General features: G+C 38.0%; 1 protein-coding gene across 15 annotated transcripts in view; it reads left to right on the forward strand.

Annotated features, from left to right (window-relative positions):
- The window catches only part of PKP4 (plakophilin 4), a 261,211-nt gene that overhangs the window by 155,717 nt on the left and 78,680 nt on the right, over positions 1–26,814 (forward strand). For 13 of the 15 annotated variants that reach the window (XM_018063318.1, XM_018063302.1, XM_018063284.1 and 10 more), the window contains one exon: positions 13,888–13,922. The exons of the other annotated variants lie outside the window; for them this stretch is intronic. In XM_018063318.1, the coding sequence (XP_017918807.1) occupies positions 13,888–13,922 (35 nt within the window). The remainder of the gene's footprint in view (positions 1–13,887; positions 13,923–26,814) is intronic. 15 annotated transcript variants of the gene reach the window in all.

The following is a 26,814-nucleotide window of genomic DNA, read 5'->3' on the forward strand; positions in this document are numbered from 1 at the left end:
TTCCTGTTCCTTTAATGTGTTTTTGCTGTGCACCAAGTACATAGTTTTCTCTTTCAGAGACTCACTGTAATATTATTTATTTTTTGTCTTACCCTTTCCTGGAATGTATTTCAGACAGGTGTTATAAGGGTCCAAAATACGGTGAAGTGGTATGAGAGAAGAGTGGAAGAAAGAACTGAGTAAACAATGGTGAGAACTACATAGAGCCAGTATGAGATCAAAAACGTTCACCCCAGTGTTCAGTTGTGCATTTTACTCGAAACTCATGAGCAGCCTGTGGAAAACAGGACTGCACTTTCATCCCACCCCTTGCTGTTCCTCATGATCTTTTGAAGACTGATGTTTTAAAAGCACGTTCTGAGAGCAAGGCCAGTTTTTTCAGGCGAAGTGTCACTGAGCGGGAGGGAGAATATGGGTCAGACTGTAAGCTTTGACCCTTCCCATATTCCATGAAGCATCATGCCTGCCTTCCTGCAGCCATCTTGCCTGTGCCTTCAATTGGTCACCCAGGTGACAGTGACATGTGAGTGCAGGTTGCTGGGCAGAAATCCATCCCCAGGCATGGAAGAGAACTCAGGGTTCCTGTCATGTTGCTCATGGGTCAGGAGCAGCTGTATCCTATGTGAAGGATATCATTTTTAATTCCAGTGCCTTTTCTTTTTAATCCTCAGTGTAACCCTCAGACATACAGATAATTATGAAAAGAAATCCTTTGCCCTGTCTCATGTTTTTATTCCTTGCTTAGTTCAGATTATAGGCATGTACCATTTTCAGGGGCAATTTAAAACCGTAACACATAAAATTAATAATAAACTACAAGTAAGAGCATGTTGTCATGGTTTCACTTTTCTTTTTTTAATATGATTTTATTTATTTTTGGCTGTGCTGGGTCTTGGATGTTGTGTGGGCTTTTCTCTGGTTGTAGTGAGTGGAGGCTACTTTTGGTTGCGGTGTGCAGGCTTCTCGTTGTGGTGGCTTCACTTGCTGTGGAGCAGGGATGCTGGGAGTGCAGGCTTTGCAGCACATAGGCTCAGGAGTTGTAACTCCCAGGCCCTAGCACATGGGCTCAGTAGTTGTGGTGAATGGGCTTAGCTCCATAGGTAGCAAATGGGATCCTCCTGGACCAGGGATTGAACCCGTGTCTGCTGCACAGCTGGCTCTTTACCACTGAGCCCAGGGAAGACCTGCTTTCAGTTATTGTGACTGCTGGTATCACGTGGTCCTTTGGTAGGAAGAAGGAAATCAGTTTCCAATAGAAAATATTCTAGGGTCTGATAACACAATAAAGAAATCCTGAATTTGAAGGAAGAACTTTTGGTTTTGGTTTGTTGAGATTGATTGTGAATAGGCAATAAGTATATTTCGAAGAGGCTCCCAAAAATTGTAGTATCACTGCTAAGATATCTTTATTATCTAAAGGCTAATGATTTGTTATTCTAGGATCCTCAGAACCCCTTAGGGACAATAAAACGGTGAGTTGCAGTAGCTGCCTGCCTCCCAGCTCCCCTCCTTTGCTTCAGCAGGCAAAGCAGTTCACCTTCATTGTCTACATACTGGTCTTCCTGTCTTCAATTTACTGAAATAGCTTAGTGGAAAAATAGCTATGCACACCTGTCTTGAGAAGAATAGTCATGATGTATTATTTAATTTTGTCTTACTGCTCTAGTTCAGGCATGAAAACAAAAGGTAGGTCTCTGTTTAATGTAAGATATTTATTTCCCAGTTAATTCTTATCTAACTAAAAGCGAGAGATGAGGTACATTTCGCAAACACAAGACAAACAGTACTAGTTAAAACCTCAGTTACCTACTGGTAGGTGGTATGAGTTCTTGGAACATCAGAAGATGCCTCATGATATTAGAGAGCCCTTTGATTCCATCTTCGGCTTCTAGACCTCACTTCTCACCTTGCTAATGATGAGTATAAAATGAACTCAAAGATGTTCTGGTTGAGGTCAAGGTGAAAAAAAATTTGACCTGCTTACATGATGAATGCTTTAAGACCTGGTACTTCCACAGGAATTATCTTCAAAAAGTGGTTTTCTCAACCATAATTTCAAGAGCACTCAAGAAAGCTGAAGCACACAATGAGCTTTACTTAGCTAAGAACTCACACACACAAAAAAAACTAATGGAATATTTTACCAATTCATTGAAAGGAACTGAACAGTTTTAAATGTACTAATTAAAAGGGAATCAAAGCAATACTAGATAGAAATTTTAGAAGACTCAGAGTATGGTATGATGTTACTGCCATATTGTTGAAATTTTACCTATAATTAGTGAAAATAGAGAAGTGTAAGTGTTGGATAGACTGGGTTACTCAGTTAAGGGAATTTAAGTTTAATCTGGTAACACTCCAAATAGAGACTAAAAGTTGAGAATCATTAGTAGTTATTTTGCCAGATTCTGGCAGAGAAAATCCTAGGTGCATAATAGGAAATCTGGAGTCCCACTTTCATATCTAAGAAGATTCTGAAGCAGCTTATTAAAAAGCAATTTGTAATGCCTAGAGGATTGTTGTTATTGTTCAGTTGCTTAGTCATATACAACTCTTTGCAACCCAATGGACTGCAGCACACCAGGCTTCTCTGTCCTTCACGATCTCTCAGAGTTTGCTCAAACTCATGCCCGTTGAGTCGATGATGCCATCCAACCATCTCATTTTCTGTTGCCCCTTTCTTCTCCTGCCCTCAGTCTTTCCCAGCATCCGGGTCTTTTCCAGAGAGTCGGCTCTTTGCATCACGGAGCCAAAGATTTGGAGCTTCAGCTTCAGCATCACTCCTTCCAATGAATATTCAAGGTTAATGTCTTTTAAGGTTGACTCTTTTCATCTCTTTATTGTCCAAGAGACTTAGAAGAGTCTTCTTCAGCACTACCATTTGACAGCATCAGTTCTTCAGAGCTCAGCGATTTTTATGGTCCAGCTCTCACATCTATACATGACTACTGTAATTTCAATGTAAATTGCCTAAGATAAAAAGGTAAACTGACCTTTCATCTTTTATCTGAGAGAAATAAACCTTGAAATCAAGTAAAAAGTAGACTTGTAAATATTAGAGCAATGAATTAAAAAGGTAATTACAACAAACCAATAATGAGTTGCCAAAATTTTTCTCAAAATGGATTTAGTATCCAGAACACCTACATATTTGCTAATGGAATAACTTCAGTTAGTAATGAATTGGTAGAGAATGAGAAAAATGCATTTTGGAATTTATTCCAGCTACTTAGATTTCACCTCAGTGAACATGAAGTGGTTCTTGAATTCAGGAGTTAACATGTACAGAAAATACAGAACTTTTTTAGAATTGATGTTTAGTTGTGTATAATATATGTTATAGGTATACAATGTAGTATACCTGTGCACAGAATTATACAAAAAAAAATCTTCATCATTCCAGATAACCGCAGTGGTGTTATCACTCACCAAGAGCCAAACATCCTGGAACGCAAAGTCAAGTAGGCCTTAGGAAGCATCACTATGAACAAAGCTGATGGAGGTGATGGAATTCCAGCTGAGCTATTTCATATCTTAAAAGATGATGCTGTGAAACCTTAGCAGCCACAAGGCTGGAAAAAGTCAGTTTTCATTCCAGTCCCAAAGAAAGGCAATAATAAAGAATGTTCAAACTACCACACAATTGCACTCATCTCACACACTAGCAAAGCAATGCTCAAAATTCTCCAAACCAGGCTTCAACAGTACATGAACTGTGAACTTCCAGATGGAAATTCAAGCTGGGTTTAGAAAAGACAGAGGAACCAGAGACCAAATTGCCAATGTCTGCTGGATCATAGAAAAAACATGAGAGTTCCAGAAAAACATCTACTTCTGCTTTATTGATAATGCCAAAGCCTTTGACTGTGTGGATCACAACAAACTATGAAAAATTCTTTAGGAGATGGGAATACCAGACCACCTGGCTTGCTTCCTGAGAAATCTGTATGCAGGTCAAGAAGCAACAGAACTGGACATGGAACAACAGACTGGTTCCAAATTGGGAAAGGATTATGTCAAGGCTGTATATTGTCACCCTGCTTTTTAACTTATATGCAGAGTACATCATGGAAAATGCGGGGCTGGATGAAGCACAAACTGAAGTCAGCATTGCAGGAGAAATATCATTAACCTCAGATATGCAGATGACATCAACCTAACGGCAGAAAGCAAAGAAGAACTAAAGAGCCTCTTGATGAAAGTGAAAGAGGAGAGGGAAAAAGTTGGCTTAAAACCCAACATTCAGAAAATGAAGATCATAGCATCCAGTCCCATCACTTCATGCCAGATAGATGGGGGAAACAGTGAGAGATTTTATTTTTGGGGCTCCAAAATCACTGCAAATGGTATCTGTAGCCATGAAATTAAAAGACACTTGCTCCTTAGAAGGAAAGCTATGTCCAACCTAGAGGGCATAATAAAAAGCAGAGATATTACTTTGCCAACAAAGGTCCGTCTAATCAAAGCTATGATTTCTCCAGTAGTCATGTGTGGATGTGAGAGTTGGACTAGAAGGAAAGCTGAGCGCCGAAGATTGATGCTTTTGAACTGTGATGTTGGAGAAGAGTCGTGAGAGTCACTTGGACTGCAAGGAGATCCAGCCAGTCCATCCTAAAGGAGATGAGCCCTGAGTGTTCATTGGAAGGACTGGTGTTGAAGCTGAAACTCCAATACTTTGGCCACCTGATGCAAAGAACTGACTCGTTTGAAAAGACCCTGATGCTGGGAAAGATTGAAGGTGGGAGGAGAACAGGATGACAGAGGATGAGATGGCTGGATGGCACCACCAACTTGATGGACATGAGTTTGAGTAAGCTCCAGGAACTGGTGATGGACACGGAAGCCTGGCATGCTGCAGTCCATGGAGTCGCAAAGAGTCAGAAAAGACTGAGTAACTGAACTGAACTGATGCAACGTAGTAATTCACAATGTTTAAAGGTTATAGTCCATTTATAGTCCTTATGACATACTACCTATATTCCCTGTGTTGCACAATATATCCTCTTAGCTTATTTATTTTATACATAGTTTGTACCTCTTATCCCCTACCCCTATTTTGATATTCCCCTCATCCCTCTCCCTACCGGTAGCCACTAGTTTGTTGTCTGTATCTTGAATCTGTTGTTATATTTACTAGTTTTTGTTATTTTTTAGATTTCACATATTAGTAATATCATAATTTTTGCTATCTCTGACACATTTCACTTAGGATTGTACCCTCCAAGTCTATTCATGTTGCTGAAAATGGAAAAATTTCATTTTTTATGGCTGATTAGTATTCTGAGGGGTGTGTGTGTACATCTCTCTACTCATCTGTCAGTGGACACTTAGATTGCTTCCATATCTTGGCAGTTATAAAGAATGCTGCTATGAACATTGGGGATAAATATATCTTTTAGAATTAGTGCTTTTTGTTATTTGGATATATACCCAGGAGTAAATCCTGGGTCATATGGTGGTTCTATTTTTTTCATTTTTCTTGAAAAATTTCCACAGTGTTTTGCACAGTGGCTGTACTAATTTACATTCGCACCAGCAGTGAACAGAGTTCCTTTTTCTCCACATCCACACCAATGTTTCGTATTTATATTCTTTGCTTTGTCAACAAAGGTCTAGTCAAGGCTATGGTTTTTCCAGTAGTCATGTGTGAATGTGAGAGTTGGACTATAAAGAAAGCTGAGTGCTGAAGAACTGATGCTTTTGAACCATGGTGTTGCAGAAGACTCTTGAAAGTCCCTTGGACTACAAAGAGATCCAACCAGTCCATCCTAAAGGAAAGCAGTCCTGGGTGTTCATTGGAAGGACTGGTGTTGAAGCTGAAACTCTAGTACTTTGACCACCTAACGCGAAGAGCTGACTCATTTGAAAAGACCCTGATGTTGGGAAAGACTGAGGGTGAGAGGAGAAGGGGACAACAGAGGATGAGATGGTTGGATGGCATCACCAACTCAATGGACATGTTTGGGTAGATTCTGGGAGTTGGTGGTGGACAGGGAGACCTGGCGTGTTGCAGTTCATAGCATTGCAAAGAGTCGGACACAACTGAGCGACTGAACTGAACTGAACTGGTGATAGCCAATCTAGCAAGTATGAAGTGACATCTTATTGTGGTTTTAATTTGCATTTCCCTGATTAACAATGTTGATCATTGTTTGCTTCTTTTCACCATTATATCCCAGCCTCTAACAATGTCTGGCACTCAGTAAGATGGTCAACAAATACTTGTTGAATGGGTTCATGTAATATTTACAGTAGACATCTTTTCTGTAAGATGTAGAAAAAGCCAAAAATTCCTTTGTAGAATGATTGAAACAATTCTAAAATAACATAGGATTAGCCCTAATAATGAGCAACTCAAAAAATTAATATCACCTATCATTTATTTAGCATTCTACACAGTTGTGGTTGGATGCAAATAGAATTAAGCCACAATCTTTATCCTCAGGAGAGCCATAATCTGGTAGTGGAAACAGATAAGCAAATATTGCAGTTACAATCATATAAAAACAAGAATCAAGGTAGATTAATTGTTAATATAAAGAAGTGATCAACTTTCATCATGCTAATTTTTGAAGAATGATTAGTGCTTACCAGAGAGAATGTTATGGAGGGTATGTAGTCTAGACAATGATACATGCCCATACTCTGTTCATAAGTAAAACAGTTCCTGGTGTATTCTTTCCAGTAATTCCTGTCCACTAATACCAAGTGAAGCTTGAGTTTTGACTGTGCTTAACTTTTTGAGGTATTAATAAGGGCTGTACATATTCTTACACACATATATGTCTCTGTGTGTAGTATAAAATTTCTTAATAGCTATTTTTCTAAATAAAACAATGGAATAACTTGGATTGTATCCCAATTCAGTGTGTTTTGGATGAGAAAGTGACAGTAGCCTGCACCTCACTAGTGATGATAGAGGCCCCACTAGACCAGGGAGAAGGTGAGGGAAATGCCGCGATGAAGTTACTGTGTAGCTTCATCAAGTTTTCCCCACTCCTCCCTCTCCTGCTGTTTGCTACTACTGTCCTCTGAAGCTCACATCAGACACAGTAGAATCCAGGAGGAAATCGAGTACTGACTTATTGATGTTGACCATTTTACAAAGATATTCCTGTTATTATTAAGTGATTAAAAAGTAAAAGTAAACTAGAGTGTCCCAGTCCATGGTGTGTATGACATATATATTGTTAACATTGGACCACGTATACCATTCTGAGATTTGTGTAATTCTGAGTTTCCAGACTGTGTTCTACACATTCTACCCCCAAAATAGCACTAGAAGCGTGAAGCAGCCTGATATGTGAGGAAACTGCAAGTAATTAGAAATGCCTAGAATGTAGGTTTGTGTGGGAAAGGGCAAACTCGAAGGAACCAGGTGGTGGAGGGCCTTCTGCACCATCTGAAGATGTTTGAATCTCTGCCATACTAACCAAGATGCTTGAAATGTATCCTGTATGAATCTGTTGTGCGTTAGCATCAGGAGAATTTCAGATTTGAGTGTTTGAAATATCACCGTAGCAACAGCCTGGAAGAGAGCCTGAAAGGATGAGAAATCAAAGCCAGGCAGACCAGCTAGGAGAGAGCCTGAAAGAATGATCCACCCAAGAGACCATGAGAGGATGAAGGCCTGAACTGTGTACTTGGTGGTAGCAATGGATTCAGAAGGTGTATGTTTTGAGTGACAGCCGTGTGCCACAAGCTGCTGCGGGTTCTGTACGTGTATCTGTGAACGAGGCAGACTTCCCTGCCCTTATGGAGCTGTTCATGAGGGGGGTGCGGGGACAGTAGGTAGTCAGTAAAACAGCTCCATGTTCTTCAGTGAGAGACTAGGTGGTAATGATTAGATGGGAATTTATTTGGGGGGGAAAAAGGGTTTCAGTGTGTCAAGTACAAAATGTATTATATCCAGTACGCAGCTGGAAATACAGGTCAAGAGTTAAGGAGTGAGGTTTTAGCTCTTTTCAGAGGGCCGTTTATATTTGGGCTCAGTCATAAACATCAGTCAGAACCTTCAGCTACAAACAGTAGAATCCCCTCTGGCCTGTGTAAGTGGGAAAAGAACTTGTCAGAAGCTGTGAGGTATCAATTTTCAGAATCTCTGGGAAGGCCAGAGAACCACCTTCTGAGTTGGGGATTATGGGAACAGTGCCCACTGCCACTACTGGCCCCCCACTGCTGGTCCCTGCTGCACCACTGCCGCACTGACCAGCCTCCTTCTAGACCCTGTCACTGACCAGCTCTCTGGCTGCAAGGGACTGTGAACGGCTGGTTTTCTCACTCATAACAGGAAAATATCACAATAAGGGGATTTTGAAGACAGCTATGGGCTTCTCTGGTGGCTTACATGGTAAAGAATCTGCCTGCAATGGAAGAGACCTGGGTTCGATCCCTGGGTTGTGAAGATCCTGTGGAGGAGGACATGGCAACCCACTTCAGCATTTTTGCCTAGAGAATCTCATGGACTGAGGAGTCTGGTGGGCTACCTGCCTCCTGAAAAATCTTTATTCAGGTCAAGAAGCAACAGTTAGAACCGGACATGGAACAACGGCCTGGTTCCAAATTGGAAAAGGACTACGTCAAGGCTGTAGATCGTCACCCTGCTTATTTAACTTATATGCAGAGTACGTCATGTAAAATGCTGGGCTGGATGAAGCACAAGGTGGAATCAAGATTGCTGGGAGAAATATCAATAACCTCAGATATGCAGATGGTACCACCCTGATGGCAGAAAGCAAAGAGAAACTAAAAAGTGTCTTGATGAAGGCAAAGAGGAGAGTTAAAAAAGCTGACTTAACACTCAGCATTCTGAAAACTAAGATCATGGCGTCTGGTCCCATCACTCCATGGCAAATAGATGGGGAAACAATGCAAACAGTGAGAGACTTTATTTTCTTGGGCTCCAAAATTACAACAGATGGAGACGTCAGCCATGAAATTAAAAGACGCTTACTCCTTGGAAGGAAAGCTATGACCAACCTAGACAGCATATTAAAAAGCAGAGACATTACCGACAAAGGTCCATCAAGTCAAAGTTATGGTTTTTCCAGTCATCATGTATGGATGTGAGAACTGGACCGTAAAGACGGCTGAGCACCGAAGAATTGATGCTTTTGAACTGTGGTGTTGGAGAAGACTCTTGAGAGTCCCTTGGACTTCAAGGAGATCCAACCAGTCCATCCTAAAGGAAATCAGTCCTGAATATTAATTGGAAAGATTGGTGCTGAAGCTGAAACTCCAGTACTTTGGCCACCTGATACAAAGAACTGACTCTTGAAAAGACTCTGATGCTGGGAAAGATTGAAGGCAGGAGGAGAAGGGGACGACAAAGGATGATATGGTTGGATAGCATCACCGACTTGATGGACATGAGTTTGAGCAAGCTCTGAGAGTGGGTGATGGACAGGGAGGCCTAGTGCACTACAGTCCATGGGGTCGCAAAGATTTGGATACAACTGAGCGACTGAACTGAACTGAAAGACTGCAGTAAATATTCAACAAAGGTATTTTGGGCTCCATTTATGTCTGTGAATGAAAAAAATACATAATTTCTTAAGTGTATGGAATTTTATAGTGATTTATTGCATTTTCTCATCAATACTGTGATGAAGGCATGGTGTCTTTCTTAAAACTAAGATTTTTTTTCTCATTAAAATGAATTGCCTTGATTTATTAATTTGCTGATGATTTTGCTTTTAACTGTAGTTTGCTGTCTAACCAAACAGTCCCAAACTTATAAATGGATTTCATTCTAGAAGGGTGTTGATCATTAAGTTGTTAGGAATTGTGAATGCATCTTCCCACTGAAACAGAGTTGTCATGGATGGTCCCATTCTTGTGTTTTAAAATGTTTCCACACTGCAGAGGAGGTTCTTAGCATGTTCAGATGAGAAGTGAAAGGGAATGAAATGGAGTTATCCGTGGCCACAGTGCTCTGAGACATGTTGCAGGCATTCAATAAAAGTCGGGGAAATCTTGTTTTGGAATAGATGGCTAGAGGGAGAGAGGGAGGAAGGAATACACCTATGTGTCATGTGGAGCTGCCTCTAGTTTATTGTTCCAATAAAGGTGACTTGAAACAGCATTTCAGAACTTCATGTATTTACTGCCTGATCCCTGAACCCCAGAGTGGTGGTTCAGAAAGAAATGGACTATTATGAATAATATATAATGACCAGGATTGTGGAATTAGTGTGACAGTAATTGGGCTAAATATATAGTCTTCAAAATATACCATGGAATTTTTTATTTTTAATCTTCAATATTAACTTATTTTCCCCGTGATTTTTTTTTATTGTTTGTCTAGAATATGATAGGAGAAAAGGTAATTTTAACTCAGACTTCCCCATGCCTTCACCTTAGTTCAGTTCATGTCACTCAGTCGTGTCTGACTCTTTGCGATCCCATGGACTGCAGCAAGCCAGACCTCCCTGTCCATCACCACTCCCAGAGCTTGCTCAAACTCATGTCCATCGAGTTGGTGATGCCGTCCAACCATCTCATCCTCTGTTATCCCCTTCTCCTGCCTTCAATCTTTCCCAGCTTCAGGGTCTTTTCAGATGAGGCAGTTCTTCGCATCAGGTAGCCAAAGTATTGAGTTTCAGCTTCAGCATCAGTCCTTCCAATGAATATTTAGGACTGGAATGCCTTACTGTATTTTGATGACCAAAGGTCTTTTCAGCACTGGAAATGCTGCTTGCCTGCTTGTTATATATACAATGAGACTACTGGAACTTCCTACCTAGAGTAGGGGAGAATAATTTGACCTGTTTGAACAAAGTGTTGTTATTCAGTTGCTAAGTCGTGTCTGACTCTTTGCAACCCCATGGACTGCAGCACACCAGGCTTCTCTGTCCTTCTGAGTCTTCTCCAGCACCACAATTTGAAAGCATCAATTCTTTGGTGCTCAGTCTTCCTTATGGTCCAACTCTCACTTCTGCATATAACTAGTGGAAAAACCATAGCTTTTTGCACCTTTGTGAGCAAAGTGATGTCTCTACTTTTTAATACGCCATCTGGGTTTGTCATAGCTCTCCTCCCAAGAGGCAAGCATCTTTTAATTTCTCGGCTATAGTCACTGTCCACAGTGATTTTGGAGCCCAGGAAAATAAAACTATCACTGCTTCCACTTTTCCCCCTTCTATTTGCCATGATGTGATGGGACTGGATACCATGATTTTAGTTTTTTCTAATGTTGAGTTTCAAGCCAGCTTATGAACAAAATAGTAATAATTTACATATACCTGATCCCTCAGAACAATGAAGAACTCAGTATTATTAATACTTTTTTCACAATTTGTGTTAAAACCGTATATATTAGGGGCTTCCCAGATGGTACAGTGGTAAGGAATCCACCAGCCAGAGCAGGAAACACAAGACACAAGGGTTCGATCTCTGGGTCGGGAAGATCCCCTGGAGTAGGAAATGGCAACCCACTCCGGTATTCTTGCCTGGAAAATTCCACGGATGGAGGAGTCTGTCAGGCTACAGTAGAGGGGCTTGCAAAGATTTGGACACAACTGTGCACACAGACACACAAAACATCTGTGTGCCAGGCAATATGCAGTGCACTTGACCTAAAGAGATGCACAAAACAGCCACAACCCTTGCCCAGTTTGAGCAGTTAAGATGACATATAATCTATGATCTAAAATTTCAAAATTAAAAAAAAAACTTATAAGGATATTTCATTAAGGTTTATGTAAATTTCAACCAGAAGATAATAGACTTTACCACTCCCAAGACACCTGAAGTATATTAAACATTTCTGGTTAGTAGTTTGATTTTAATATTGACAAAAAATGTGAATATGTTGATAGACACACAGTTGGGTAATAGCAACTTTGGTGCTTAGAAAGCTAGTTTAGATGATAGGATTAAATGATAATATTCAAGAGAATTAGAATTCAGTTTTGGAAACCACTTTTGAGAATGTGGTAATATCTTCAGGAACAAGACAAGTATGCCATTTATTGATATTTGACCAAATTTTCATCTGTTTTTTCTTCCCATCAGTCCCTTTTGAAATTAGTTAGGAGTACATCAGGTGGAGGATCGTGATCGGAAGCTGAAGATGAGCATTAACTGACTGACTCTGTTCATTGGGAGCATGTTCTTCTGGTCACAGCTAGTTCAAGGTCCCAGAATGTGAGCTGCTTGCAGATCACAGGCAAAATTGAACTTTGGGAGTTCTTACTGAATCTAGAGTTTTTAACCAGCAAGAGTTTCATCAGCCACTTAATGACTTGGGGAAAATACCAAGGCACTAACATGGACTTTTACAACTACAGCTTTGAAAGTATTGTTCTTTTCTTTATTTTAGAGTTTCCTTAAGTGCAAAATCATGTACCTTTTCCTTAAATTTAATAAACACTTCCAAAATGCTTCAGTATGTATTTGTTTCTGATTTCTAAATAAAACACAAATGTTTAAAAAGAAAGAAATCCTTTTAGTTGTAACCCACAGAAAAAACCGCTAGCACTTTGATCTTTATTTTTCTACACTTCATAGGCATATTGTGTGTGTCTATGTGTGCATGTGTGTGTGTTTAATACAAAAATGGAATCACAAGCTGTTCTATATAGCACAGTGGTAAGAAGCCCTGACTTTGAAGTCCAAACATCCTTGGTTTAAATCCCAATTCTTCCATTTACTAATGTAATAAGACTTTGTCCAGTTTTTCAATCTGTGAAATAAAGATAATAAGGTACCTCTTCATTAGGTTGTTGTGTATAATCTACAGGAGATAATATATGTGAGGTACTTTAACATTTAATGAATGCCTAATAATTCAGCCTCTCTTATTGCTTTGTTCTGCTACACTATCCCCTGAGAACCATGCTTTCCTGTATTATTTTAAGGGAGGGGGTGGACAGGGAGGCTCAGATATGTCTTTATGCACTAATTTTTAAAATTGGTACTCTATAAACTGGGCTTCTCAGGTGCCTCAGTGGTAAAGAATCCACCTGCCAATGCAGGAGACACAGGAGATGCAGGTTCTATCACTAGGTGGGAAAGATCCTCTGGAGGAGGACCTGGCAACACACGCCAGTATTCTTGCTGGAGAATCCCATTGACTGAGGAACCTGGCGGACTATAGTCGTGGGGTTGCAGAGACTTGGACGTGACTGAGCATAGCACTCTATAAACTTAGAAAAATATATAGTTAAAATTTACCCCTAATTTGTAAAACTTTGTGTTTTGATATAAAGATTTAGGATATTTAAATTTTATAAGGCAACATTCAGTAAATTGACCCCATTAACTTATATGTCTTATTATAGCATCTAAGGCTTTTTTGAAAATAAGTAAAATGAATAAACTCAATAACAACCTTTTGGGTTCTTTTTAATGTATATGTCATACAGAGTATGATATATATATTGTTTTATATGTATTTTTCATATAAATTATTCCACATAAAGCAGCATGCTGCTGATGCTGCTAAGTTGCTTCAGTTGTGTCCAACACTGTGCGACCCATGGACTGCAGCCCACCAGGCTCCTCCGTCCATGGGATTTTCCAGGCAAGAGTGCTGGAGTGGGGTGCCACTGCCTTCTCCAGTAAAGCAGTGTAGGCCCTCATATAAGTACTATGAAGGTCACAGTTGGCTGTACTGTTGTACTTGTCTTATTCAAGGAGAATCATATGTCTTTTTATAATTTGCCTTAAGTTCTAAGAAATACAAATTTGTCCCAGTTGACATAGGGGGTTAAATACTCTCTAAAAATTAATTTAGAACAGTCACTTTAAATTTTGTTTGAGGTTTTAATATACTTTTATATAATTAAATGTGAAAATTAAATGTTTATATGCAAAACAGATCCACAATTAAAGTTTACAACAAAGGAAATAAATGTTCCATTTTTTTTCCTTCTTTTTCTCTAGCTCAACTGAGAAGTCATTTCCTTGGAGATCAACAGGTATGAGTTTTTAATCATATAAAAAAGTCTTTCTTACATTTTGCCCAAGCAAAGTCTGCTCTTTAAATTTACTGTCTCTTGATGAGATCAGTTAAGCCAAAACTTTAATAGTGACAATATTGAGCTACTTTGCTTAAAGGTAGTACTTACTAATATGCTTAATTTTTTAACATGTTTGAATAGATTTATGTATGTCATTTGTAAAGAAATTAAAGGATTAAGCATCAATATTTTTAATGTCAATTCAATATTTGAATTTCTCATCATAAAGAAATATAGCAATGCCCTCACACACAGGTTTTTGTATAATCTTAGGAAGTTTGCTAATCACTTATCTAAGTCAAAGTCTTTCCTTTCACTTTTTCCTTTCACTTTCACTTTTCCTTTCAGTTTTTTTTTTTTTTTTTTTTTTCATATTAAAAGGGAAGAGTTACCTGAAATGTTCATTTTTTTGTACTCAAATGTGGACTACCTGATAGCTTCTAAAGTAGCCTGGAAGATTCTAATGTAGTCTACATGTTCTTTTTACCTTAAGTTCACCTCATATAAAGGATGAATTACATTAAGGAGAGTGTCTCCCACTTTCACAGATGTTTGATGTCTTCACTCATTAAATGGTTACTGAGCAGCCACATCATGAACCATATACTATACACATTGCTCATCAGATAGTGATGGACTCCACACACACATGCCCCTTGCCTCTCATGAAGCTTATAATGTGCGGGACAATGCCAGCAACTTATAAATGCTAGATTAGGCCTTGATATCCAAATACTCCGACAGTTTTTAAACAAAGGTTGAATTCAGTAAAACTCAAATCACTAAATGCCTGGTATCTGAGTTTATCTGAACCTGATACCAGGATTCTGGTGTTATTTATAGTGTATACAAGGCTCTTTGCTATTTTCTAAAGAAGCTATTCCCAAGAAATGTAGTGTTTTTTTCAAAGCATAGATGACGTGTAGTATGGAGGCTTCGCAGGTGGCACATTTGCAAAGAATCCACCTTCAATGCAGGAGACGGCAGAAGACACAGGTTTGATCCCTGGGTTGCAAGATTCCCTGGAGTAGGAAGGGCAACTCACTCCAGTATTCTTGCCTGAGAAATCCCATGGACAGGAGGAGGAGCCTGGCAGGCTGCAATCCATGGGGTCTCAAAGAGTTGGACATGACCGAGCTACTGAGCACAAAGATGAAGAGACGTGAAAATCTACTTAACAATAAGACTTACAAACAGCAGTTTAATAGTAGGAAGGACATGGCATGAAATTATATGTGGTTAACTGCCAAGTAAGTATTATGCAGGAAACATCGTCATCAAATGGACAGTCCATTTGTGAGATAACTTTGCAGGGCTGAGCCTGGAGCCTGGGTCTTGACTGGGAGACCAGCTATGGAGAGAGTATTGTCATTGTCACAGCAGCAGAGACTACAAAAATGTCTTATGGGAACATTTAAAACTGGTTTGGGAGATGATAAGACGGGCAAAGACCACACTAGGCCAAATTATAGAGATCTGTAAATACCAGGGACTTTGAACTTCCTATAGGTCATGGGGAGCTACTGGAAATCCTTTGAGCAAAAAGTCATTCGATTTAAACATTCCTCAGGAGACATGGCAGTGCTGTGAACTGTTGAAAAGAGATGTGAAGATTTCAGTTTAAAGAAAAATACAGAGTGCATTTGCTACTAAGCTATGGTAGAACTCTACCATTTAATATAAAATTCTCCTGTAAATTCATATTTAATACTGCATCATTAATTTATTCCAAAAATATTTCTTGAGAGCATAGTTGGCTCGCACATAGTTGTCACTGTTTAAAACAGATATCCTTGACCTCTTAAGTGTTTCAGGTCTAGTGGAGATATATAGCTCTATACACTTAAAATTGGGGAGGGGAATTCTTTAAAGAAAAACTATAAGTATATATCATATTTACCCATAGCTCTGTTTTTGGACATTCAGGTGTTTTTTCATGGGTATAAATAATGTTATGGTAAACATCCTTGTATATAAAATTATACCTGTAGCTTTGATATATCTTTTAGGCTAGGTTTTCCCAAGGAAGTAAACTATTCAAAGTATATGAACATTTTCAAGGCTTTTTAGATGTATAACCAAGTTGTTTTCCTAGAAGAGTTGTATTCATTCCCCTCCCTTTTGGTATATGAGGTCAGTCCTCTCACTCCCTCATTAGTGTCATCGTTTATATTTCTGGCTATAAAATATTTCGATATCTGTCATTGCCCCATTCTCTTGGAATGCTAGCATTTGATAGGTGGAAGTTCTTCGCAGCCCAAGGAAAATAGCTGTATCAGTCAGGGCCCAATCACCCAAAGAGGTAACTGTTCCTGGAAGCTGCTGCCATGTCTAGGACTGCAGGGACCAAGCGCTGCGTGGGTTGCCACCAAATTGTAGCAATGGTGGGAGGTAGAGTAAGGCAGTCTTCCGGCATTAGCTAGAACCACAAGGGAGATACAGCCTTCCTGGAGAAGGTCTACTTCTAAAGTAGACCCAGAGAAACATCCTGGCTGAAGTAAGCTGGAGGGAGCAGTTGTAGATTTCTAACTACCAAAGCCAGGCAGGCACAGTATGTAACTGTATTGATGTACTCGTAAAGAGAATGAGCTTAGATTATGAAGACACCTAATAGGGAATGACCATCCCTTAGCATCCTTTCTACCTCTCCTCCCAACCAGTGTGTTCACTCAGTTTCAGTCATTTGACCACCTTCTCCCTGGTGGCTCAGAGGGTAAAGCATCTGTCTGCAATGCCAGAGACCCGGGTTTGATTCCTGGGTTGGGAAGATCCCCAGGAGAAGGAAATGGCAACTCACTCCGGTATTCTTGCCTGGAGAATCCCGTGGATGGAGGAGCCTGGTAGGCTACAGTCCACAGAGTTTCAAAGAGTCAGACACGACTGAGCGACTTCACTTTCTTTCTTTCTTCATGATTTACTAATGCATAAAATAGAGATAGATAAAATATTACAGATAATTTGTAAAACATTATATTTATGTTTCATTTAATACATAAATATTGTATAATCTTTTATTTTTATACATATGCCAACTAGCTCACCAAACACTTTAGTGTTTAGGGAAATAAGCTTCAGTAATTCATCTGTCTTCACCACATGCGCACTCATAGTTCACACCTGATAACTGTACTTTATCCCTTGCTTAAATCAGAGTATACTCCTGCACAAGTTCATGTTCCAACATGGAGGTATTCCATTTACTTACCCTCTTTCCTTCTTCAGGGAAACATAACCTTCAGACACAGCAAACACAAATGCTATTTACTTCACTCTATTATTTTAACTACATCAATGTTACTTATGTGTTTTCTTAAATTTGCCTACTTTTCAGCCATTCTTAAGGCATTTCAGTTATAACCATGGCAATAAGCTATAATGATAAGAGTAGAAATTTGAAATTTGATTATATGAATAAAAGAAATATCTGGTTTGTTTCATAGTCCTTTTTCTAAGCAGTTATAGATGCCCTTAAGTTCGATTGTGAGTAAATGGGATGAAATGACAGTTCTGCTGCTACTTCTCTTGTAAAGTTTGTTATCTTCTCTTTACTGGTATGCACGCAGAAATACTGAATGTAATATGAAAATAGTCTTGTTTTAAAATTTGGCAGTCCCGCCCAGAATGAGGTAGAGATGGCTTAAATATAAAATATATTTTAAAAGTCTTTGGTCTATTTTGTCTTTGGCTAGGTCTTGGCAAAAGAAACATCTTTATTCAATTATCTTGGTTTCCTAAATAAAAAAAGGATCACATGAAAGGATTTAGGATTGGAGGTCTATCATTGTTCCTCATTTTTCTTTAGTATTTTGAACATTTACTTGAAGACAATTTCTCTACCCTTTCTTTTTCTCTTTTTGGTATTACAAATTTGACTTGAAAAGATTTTCAGCAACAAAGTGAATTGATAGCAAGGCAATAATTTGATCCCTACCAGAAATTGAGACCAACTGCTGAATTTGTTTTTAAATAGCTAACTTACTGTAGAGTCATTTTCTAGGGAAGAGCTCTAAGAGGCCATAGGCAGAAAAGATTTCCATTTGTGATTCAGTTCAGGATAATCAGGTTGCTTGTGTTTTTCTTGGTTGGTTGGTTGGTTGGTTGGTTGGTTTGGTTGATTTTTAACTCATACCAGGGATTGTAGGCTCTTGGAAAGTAAAAGGCCAAAACTTTGAATACTCTGAGAGATAACTTCCCAAAGCATATGGAATAATCACCCATTCTACAAAACATTTCTATTTTCCTACATTGATTGGGAAGCAGTCTTAAGGAGAAGCTCCCCTGGATGTTATAAAGTTGTTTTAAGCATATATGCTTTGTTGTTATCTTGCATTTCTGTTGTCTTCTGTCCTCATTATTCTGTATTTTCTATCTTATCAGCATTATATATCTGCTCTCTAAAAATGGTAATGCACCTCCTCTTCTGTTTTATGCAGAGGAGAGTTTATCATTTTCTGTTTGGCTTTGTCTTTTCCATAGCCTTACATTCCTTATGACCGTGGATTTTGTGAATGTGTTTATGTATATTCTGCTGCAAAGGAGTGAAGGGGGAATGTTGTCTTAGTGTTCCTGTTTCCCCTTTTGTTAATGTGCCATTTTTCCACTCTTCACACCTTCATACCAGTGTAAGTATCTCTATAGTCTCTTGGGTTCCACCAAAATTTGAGGTAGCTGTTAAGAACCCATATAATACAATAGAAAAAAAATCCATATTCATAGAAAAAGTATATTAGAATAATAGGTAAAGACCTGAAGAAAGTGAGAATGCAAATTTATGCACAAGTAATTATGTTTCTTCATGATGGAAAATATTATATTATGAAAGGTATCGTCTAAAGGATAAACCTTGGCCTTTCCCTTCTTTTAAGAAGTAGCACACCAATTCAGTCATAAAAATAACCAAACACTGTGTACTCTTTGCATCAGAAAGAAGGGCTGTTGAGTAAACAAGATACTATTGTATAGCACAGGAAACTGTATTCACTATCCTGTGATAAACCAGAATGGGAAAGAATATGAAAAGGAATATACATATGTATAACTGGGTCATTTTGCTGTCCTGAAGATATTAACATTGTAAATCGACCTGCAATTCAAGGAAATTTTTTTAATTTGCTGAAGTATGAAGTGAAAAAAATAAAAGACATAGAAACATAAAAGTAGGGTAAATTTCTGGTTGACCAAAAGGCACTAAGGGATTAATAAACTTGGATGGGTCTTTCACTATAAGAAGGAGAGAAACTATGAATGATTCCATTCCATTCATATATTTGATGTTTGACAATACATGTGAAAGGAGAAAGATGGTGGTAAAATAGAAATTTTAAGCCGATCAGATTATATAACTTAGTGCTACATTTATTTATTGTGGAATATGTACTGAAGTGCCATAATTTTAACATGCCATCCATTTAAACCATTATTTTATAGTATATACAGATATTACTTAATATATACAAGTAAATTTAAGAGTTTTTCAAAAGGTTTTTTTTTTACCATTTTCTTTATACATTTAAATTTTGCTTCTAAATGTACACAAGTTTTCTTCCACTGGGATGGGTTAAAAAAAAAAAAAAATAAATACTGAAGATAAAAGATAATTGAGAGACTAGCCCTAGTCAATTTATTTTTCTTTTTTCCTCCATCTGGAGCAAGTAATTTACAACACAAAAAAGCATCAGCACATCATGAGACAAGACCAAACTTAAACGAGAATACTTTATGCCTCAGTAGAAATGTACTGAATTTGTAAAGGAGATATAGCAGGAAGTTATATTATACATATTCATAAGCAGAATATTAGATTAGCAATCATGTATAAAGGACTATTATTGAGCTTGAATTTTATGATTTATTATGACTATAAATTGTATAAATGACAAAATTTTGTTTCTGCTTCTCTTCCAAATACCAAGAGGAATATGAATTTCTCTTAATATCAGCCTCGGAGTCCTAAGCTTTTCCTTGCTTATTTTTCAGGCCTTTTTTAGTAACATAGTCATTATAGTCTTCTTACCACAATTGCAGTGTTGTAGCTTCCTAAACACTACTATGAAGGTTCACTTAGCTTTTTCATGTTTTGTTACAAAAGGCATGCTTTTTTTTTTTCTCTTTGAGGAATGTTTCTTACTTAAAATAAATAGAAGAATTTGGAGTAAAAGCTAAAAATTTCCCTCATTCCCACATCTACCCGTACCATGACCATTGCGCCAAACACCTACACACACACACAGACACACACACACACACACCTATACACATACACACACACCTGTACACACACACACAGTAAATCTGAAAACAAACCAAACTGGTGAGTGTGTGTGTGTGTGTAAATATCTATACATCTGCATTTGTTTTCTTTTTACTTCAGTGAAGATAATATATTATACATTGTTCTGTGACTTACTTGTTTCCTTAACAACATAGTAAATCCATGCATGTGTTTCTAAAACACTGTGTATAAAGATCTGCCTCCTGTTTAATGGGTGTCTGTTGTTTAGAAAATTATATAACCAGTTCCTTTTTAGTGAACATTTTTTGTTTTTTCCCAGTTTTGCCCTTTGACAAGCAATGGTAAAAATTATCTCTGCATATCTGAGTGTCTCTGTTGATCACATTTTTAAGGGTAACTGCTTGGACAAGGGTGTATACGTTTCTATTTTGGCAAATAGTGTCAATTTGCCCATGAAATTGCTTAGTGAGATGTGGGAGGGGGAGACTTTTCCTCTACCCTCTTGGGTTAAGTAATCGGGGGCCTGTGAATTTAACTGACAGTAGAGAGATTAATAAGAATAATAAAAACCCTGAGTATTCATATGGCATCACTGACTCGATGGACGTGAGTCTGAGTGAACTCCGGGAGTTGGTGGTGGACAGGGAGGCCTGGCGTGCTGCGATTCATGGGGTCGCGAAGAGTTGGACAGGACTAAGCAACTGAACTGAACTAAAGTATTCATATGCATATAAAGCTCACAAAAGTAGTAGTTCCCTAAATGACTAGGGTTGGGGGTTATATACCTAACTTACTGGAAAGGATGCAGGCAGGAAAGGCTCCTGTAGGAAGAACAAATGGATTTCCAGGAGAACCAACAGGAGATAAGACAGTTTGTGATGATGTTTGTTTATGCAAGTACAAGGTGCAAGTGGTCTCTCCGTTTTGTTTTTTTTTTTAATTCCATAAAATTCCTCCAGAAGGAATCCATGGCAACCTCCCTCCCAGAAGTTTTCTGCTCTTAGTGAAATAAGGGAAGCTACAAAAAGCCTTCTTTCTGGTATCTGTTGAATCTCAAATATTTTAGTTTAGAATAACCTTCATGCAAACTCTCCAGGTCCAAGTTCATCCCCACAAACATATATTCCTACCTTTACCAACTGTTACGCCTGTCCATGCTTCCCATGTTACCAGTGGTTAGTAACATTTGAAGTGTAAATCATCATGATTATTTAAATTTTTAATAATTTGTTAGGCTTTTAAGAAAATTGTTTCCAATTTCTCTTTAAGCCTTATCTGCAGATTAAAGAGGGTAAATTATTTAAAGAAATAATTATTAAATATTCATTAAATCACATTGCCTGGAGACTTCAGCATACCACTGACCATTCTATTATTTGATTAATTCTTATGAAAGTTGGAGTTATGCCTGATCTTAAACTTAATAATTTTGTTATGTTACCTGTCAGCTTTGCTTTCTTCTCTTTTCATATATCTGATACAGTTTTCTGTCAACAAAAATGCAACAACCACTATCAAAACAAGTAAAAAAAAAACTTTTTATCACCACTGGAGGTAATTTGAATAACAAATAACCTCACTCCAGAGGTTCCCAAACTTTGGTGCGTATTAAAATTGCCTGTGGAGTTGTTAAAATATTATTCCCAGGCCTCCCTACACATGACCAATTCCTAAAGTGTGGGGCCCAAACCAGACATCAATGATCTTTTAAGATCCACCTTTAAACAGCAGGTGATTCTACTCTGCTGTTTAAGAACCACTGCCTTACTCATAATTAAGTTAATTTACTTACTAGTAATTAAAGAGAAGAATTAAAATTTTATCCTTCCTGTCCTGTATGTATTTTTCCCCAGGATCACCCAATAACCCTAGACAGTGTAATAAATACAGAAAAATCAATAAAATTAGAAAATCAGCAATTTACAACCCTTAATGAAATCATTGATTTAAGCAAAGATTATTAATGTATGCAAAAACCTCTATGTTCTTAATCCTAGCTGCACTTTAGAATTACCTTGTGAATTTTTTAAAAGTTCTAATATTCAGACCACAACTTAGGCTGAGTGACTTGGCATCTCTGAATGTTGGACTCAGTCAGCAGTAGTTTCTAAATTCTGCACCCTATACTTCCACCCCAGGCAACCAAGTTGTGTGGTGTGCAACCAAGGCTGAGAATCCTTGCATTAGTAGAAAGGAAGGTGGTAAACTTGAAAATACAAACATCAGGCTGCCACCACTTGAATTGGCTGATTGATCTGAGCAAATAAAAAAGTTATGATATGACAGGATGTAAAGTACGTGGCACCCTTCGTAAAGTACTCTAACCCACAGAAGCTTGACCTGAAAGCTTTTTCTCTCTAAATTTCTGCTTACAAGAAAAATTGTAGTTCGAGGTTGTGTAAATGATACCATGAGAAATCCATCAAACAAATTCAGCATGTGGCACATCCTGTGAGTTTATTGCTATGGTTCCAGCAGTGAACCAAGAAAATGAAAATGAAGGAATGGGAAATCCTTTTTAGATTTAAGGGACGTAAAGAACAGTCATAACTGCAATCAGTGAACCTCGTTTTAGCCTGGCTAGCGCATGCCACTGAAGAAAGACATTTGTGAGACAGCAGAAAGATTCTGAATATGAGCTACTTATATGGCATTTTGGAGTAATGGTAGTTTTCTGAAGTCCTCATTTTATAGAGCTACAAGTGGAAGTCTTGAGAGTTCTGATACTCTCATGTGAGAGGTCTGTTTCAAAATTCTCCAACGGAAGAAAGGGAAAAGATGAATGGAGCCTGAAAAGTGTGGCATAAGGTAATTATTAAATCTGGGAGGTGGTTAATTATACTTTTCTCTGTTTTTATATGTGTTTGAAAGTTTATTTCTAAAAAATTTAAATACAAATTCTGTAAACAAGGGGTTTAAATTATACATCAGAGTGCTGTATGGTAAAGCCTGCCGAGTGTTGCCATGCTCCGAAGGCTGCTTCTAATAGAAACGAAACCAAGTATGAGACAGTGACATGCGCTCTTAGGCAGTGCGTGGTACTTTAAGTTTCCACATAGATGAGATTTTGCTAACATTAAGCAAAATTACCTCTAGCGTGCTGGGCATCAGCTTAGAATTCCACATTTGTCACTCTGCATGGGTGTTTGTGCCACCAAATAAGAATATTAGCATTTTGCTTTAGTCAGTGTATATCTGAATGTTCCCAAGCCAGTTACTCATGATGTATGAACATATCCCTGAGAAGCTTAAATATTGTGAGTTAGTACTTCATGTAAAAATCAAATATCCAGTTTTAGCCTTTAACATTTTATGTTTAATTCAAACATGTCAAATATTTAAATTCTCTCATGCTTTTAGTGATAATGTGAAGAAATATTCTATTAGCTAGCTAAAATAAAATAGAAATTGTCAAGTCAGAAAGCTCCTCTTTTTCCGTTACCACTTCCTCAACACACTGGGCAGCACTTCCTCAGTTCACAGTTGTTACTTTCGTGTCTGTGTGCGCATGTTAAGTCACTTCAGTCGTGTCTGACTCATTGTGACCCCATGGACTGTAGTCCACCAACCACCTCTGTCCATGGGATTCTCCAGGCAAGAATACTGGAATGGGTTGCCATGCCCTCCTCCAGGTTGTCTTCCCAACTCAGGGATCGAACCCACGTCTCCTGCAGTTCCTACATTGCAGACGGAGTCTTTACCACTGAGCCACTGGGGAAGCTTAGTTGTTACTTTGGAAAACATTAAAAAGGCTACCATCTATAACTCCACATTTCATTTTTATACCAAAGTTAGCCTGCCTTTAACTTTATCTTGATAATCTTTATCCAAATAGATAATCCAATAGAAAAGTACAGAAAAAAGTTCCACAAGCCCCATTCATTGCTTTTGGTGGTGAATATATATGGATTATTTTTTAAGATTCTTTTTGGTTTTTTTATAGAAGAAGTCTATCTCGCATCTCCCATTAGCAAATACTTTTATTGATATATTTGATAACTTTTCTTCCCATAAAAGAATAAAATTTGTCTTTGAAAAATTATTTTAGTGATTTTTGAGCACTTATTTTCCTTAGACTTCACTTTACAGCTTCCCAGGTGGCTTCGTGGTCAAATCTGCCAGCCAAGCAGGGTTCAATCCCTGGGTGGGGAAGATCCCCTAGAGAAGGAAATGGCAACCCACTCCAGTATTCTTTTTTTTTATGATCTTCTTTAACTTGCCTTTATTCCAAGATTATTTTTGTTATTTATCCATGCTGATCAATTGTAGTTCACTCATTTTCACCGTTGAATTGCATGAATATGCCACAGTTAGTTTATTCCTTTTCTTATTGATGTGCAATTGGGTTGTTACCAGTGTTGTTTTCTTTTTAATTCATTCATTTTTATTGAAGGATAATTACTTTACAGAATTTTGCTGTTTTCTGTCAAACCTCAACCTGAATCAGCCATAGGTATAGATATATCCCCTTCCTTTTGAACCTCCCTCCCATCTCCCTCCCCGTCCTACCCCACTAGGTTGATAGATACTCTAGTATTCTTGCCTGGAAAATCCAGTGAACAGAGGAGCCTAGTGGGCCACAGTCCATGGGTCACAAAGAGTCAATCACTTAGCAACTAAACTACCACCACCACACTTTTTACATGACAGCAAATCCCTTATTCTTTTCTCAGCTTTTCTCATTAGGAAGTGAGCCCCCTGGCCTTTCATGAACCATCACCTGTTAAACTTGGACACTTCATAGTGGGATCTGTTTCTGTTCATCTTTATGTTTCTAAACTTACTGTTTCTGTAATTTTTCTTTTGTAGATAAAAGAGTGTAAATTTTTATGATAGGTGTAACACCTGTATTTTTATTAGTACCCAGACTAAAACCACTTAATAAACACTCATCTTAATTTCCATTACTTGTATAAATTCCTCTATTTTTTTTTTCTAAAAATTAGTTTTAATCATTTTGAGTCCCTGGACAGAATTCAGGAATTTTGAAGTACTTTTGAACAAGAGCCCTCTCTGATGACATAAAAGCAAAATTATTTTTCAGATTTGTCATTGTAGAAATCAGAGTACTTCATACCAATTTATACAGATATGAAGTTTGCTTAAACTATGAGACTAAATTCAGGTAGATGAGCTTTTACAATGGATTTTAAGGCAGACTAGTTGATGTTTAGAGCAAGGTTTAAAGTGAACTAGAAGGTACTTTGTTAATATGGTTTCTGTTTTCCAAGGCTTTTAACACAGTGTTTTCTGGATGAGTAAAAACTTCAGGGCCATTGTCTTACTAATATTTAGAAGAAAGTAACAGCATGCATAAGACTCAAGAATTTAGATATACTCAAGAGAACCAGACTAGAAATAGCTTCATAAAACATGGTCTTCTGTTCATTCTTCTAAGTTTTTATTTCCATGAAAACCCAACTTTTAAAGGATATTGTATAATAGTTTATAGTTGTCAACAAACTCCAAATATATATAATATTCTTAAAATATCAGTATCCATCTATGTCTTATGTGGATTAAAGAACATTCTTATGCTTCATGCTTCTGTCACCCTATTTACATATTCACGCTGAATCAGGATTTGCCAATGTTCTCATTGTCTCCAGTAATAAGGCTACCTTCTATAGAAATGAATCTTGTACATCAGGGAAGCTACTGAAGAGGTCAAGTCTTTGGGGGGACCATTTTCCAGGTGCCCTTCCAGAATTTGGCTGAGAGCTTTACTTCTTAGCTGTTGAAGGCACTGGAATTCTATTTCTGCACCAGCTCTCTGTAAAGTAGACTCCCTCCTGAGCCTCTGATCCTAGGAAAAATGAGAGTCCCAATGCCAAATAGCAAGTGGAGTCCCCATAAGACTAAATACTCTGCTCATTTTTCAGTGTTGCCCCTGTGTGTAATAGCCTTAACCGGCTCCTAGGCCAGAGTTGGAAAAAATGTCACATGCCCAATTCCCTTAACAAAGAAAGAATCATCTGTCTTAACACTGCATGCTGTTAACCATCCGAAGAGCCCTGCCAGAACTCTCACTGCACTGCTTTTTATGAAAGGGCATACCCGTAAATGCTCTAGCAACTCAGGACAAGGAGAATCTAGCATAAAGTTACAGCATGCCGGTTTGTGAAAGACTAGTTACAGGGTTGTACGTGCTGAGTCCTTACTACTGATCTCTAGGTTTCTGTTTCCATGGTAATTTTACACACAGTATAGACCTCTGTCATTTCATATAACATAGACACATAGATTAACAAAGCAGAGGCGTTTTAAGAATTTCAGGTTCTTTAAAGAAGTCTTAGACTTTTTACTGAGCATATTTTCATGTGTATTCAGTATGTATCAGGGAGATACATCACAGAATACATGAAATAATTCACTTAGTATTTCATCTTTTACTATGAGCTTAATGGGGTGGATGATATAACATTTTCAATAGCCCCACAACATTATTGTCCCTTAATACAAATATTTTTCTTAGCTGCAACCTTCTACTTTTTCTAATTAATTGCCCTTTTTTGAGTAATGCTCAGGCATTCAGATGAAATGTAGCAGGCAGGAAGGACCATGCTTCCACAAATCCCCTAATCTTAATCACAGATGGAGATTACTTCATTCTACTTC

The sequence above is a fragment of the Capra hircus genome, chromosome 2 (genome assembly GCF_001704415.2).
Source record: "Capra hircus breed San Clemente chromosome 2, ASM170441v1, whole genome shotgun sequence".
In the NCBI taxonomy this organism is placed as follows: Eukaryota; Metazoa; Chordata; class Mammalia; order Artiodactyla; family Bovidae; genus Capra; species Capra hircus.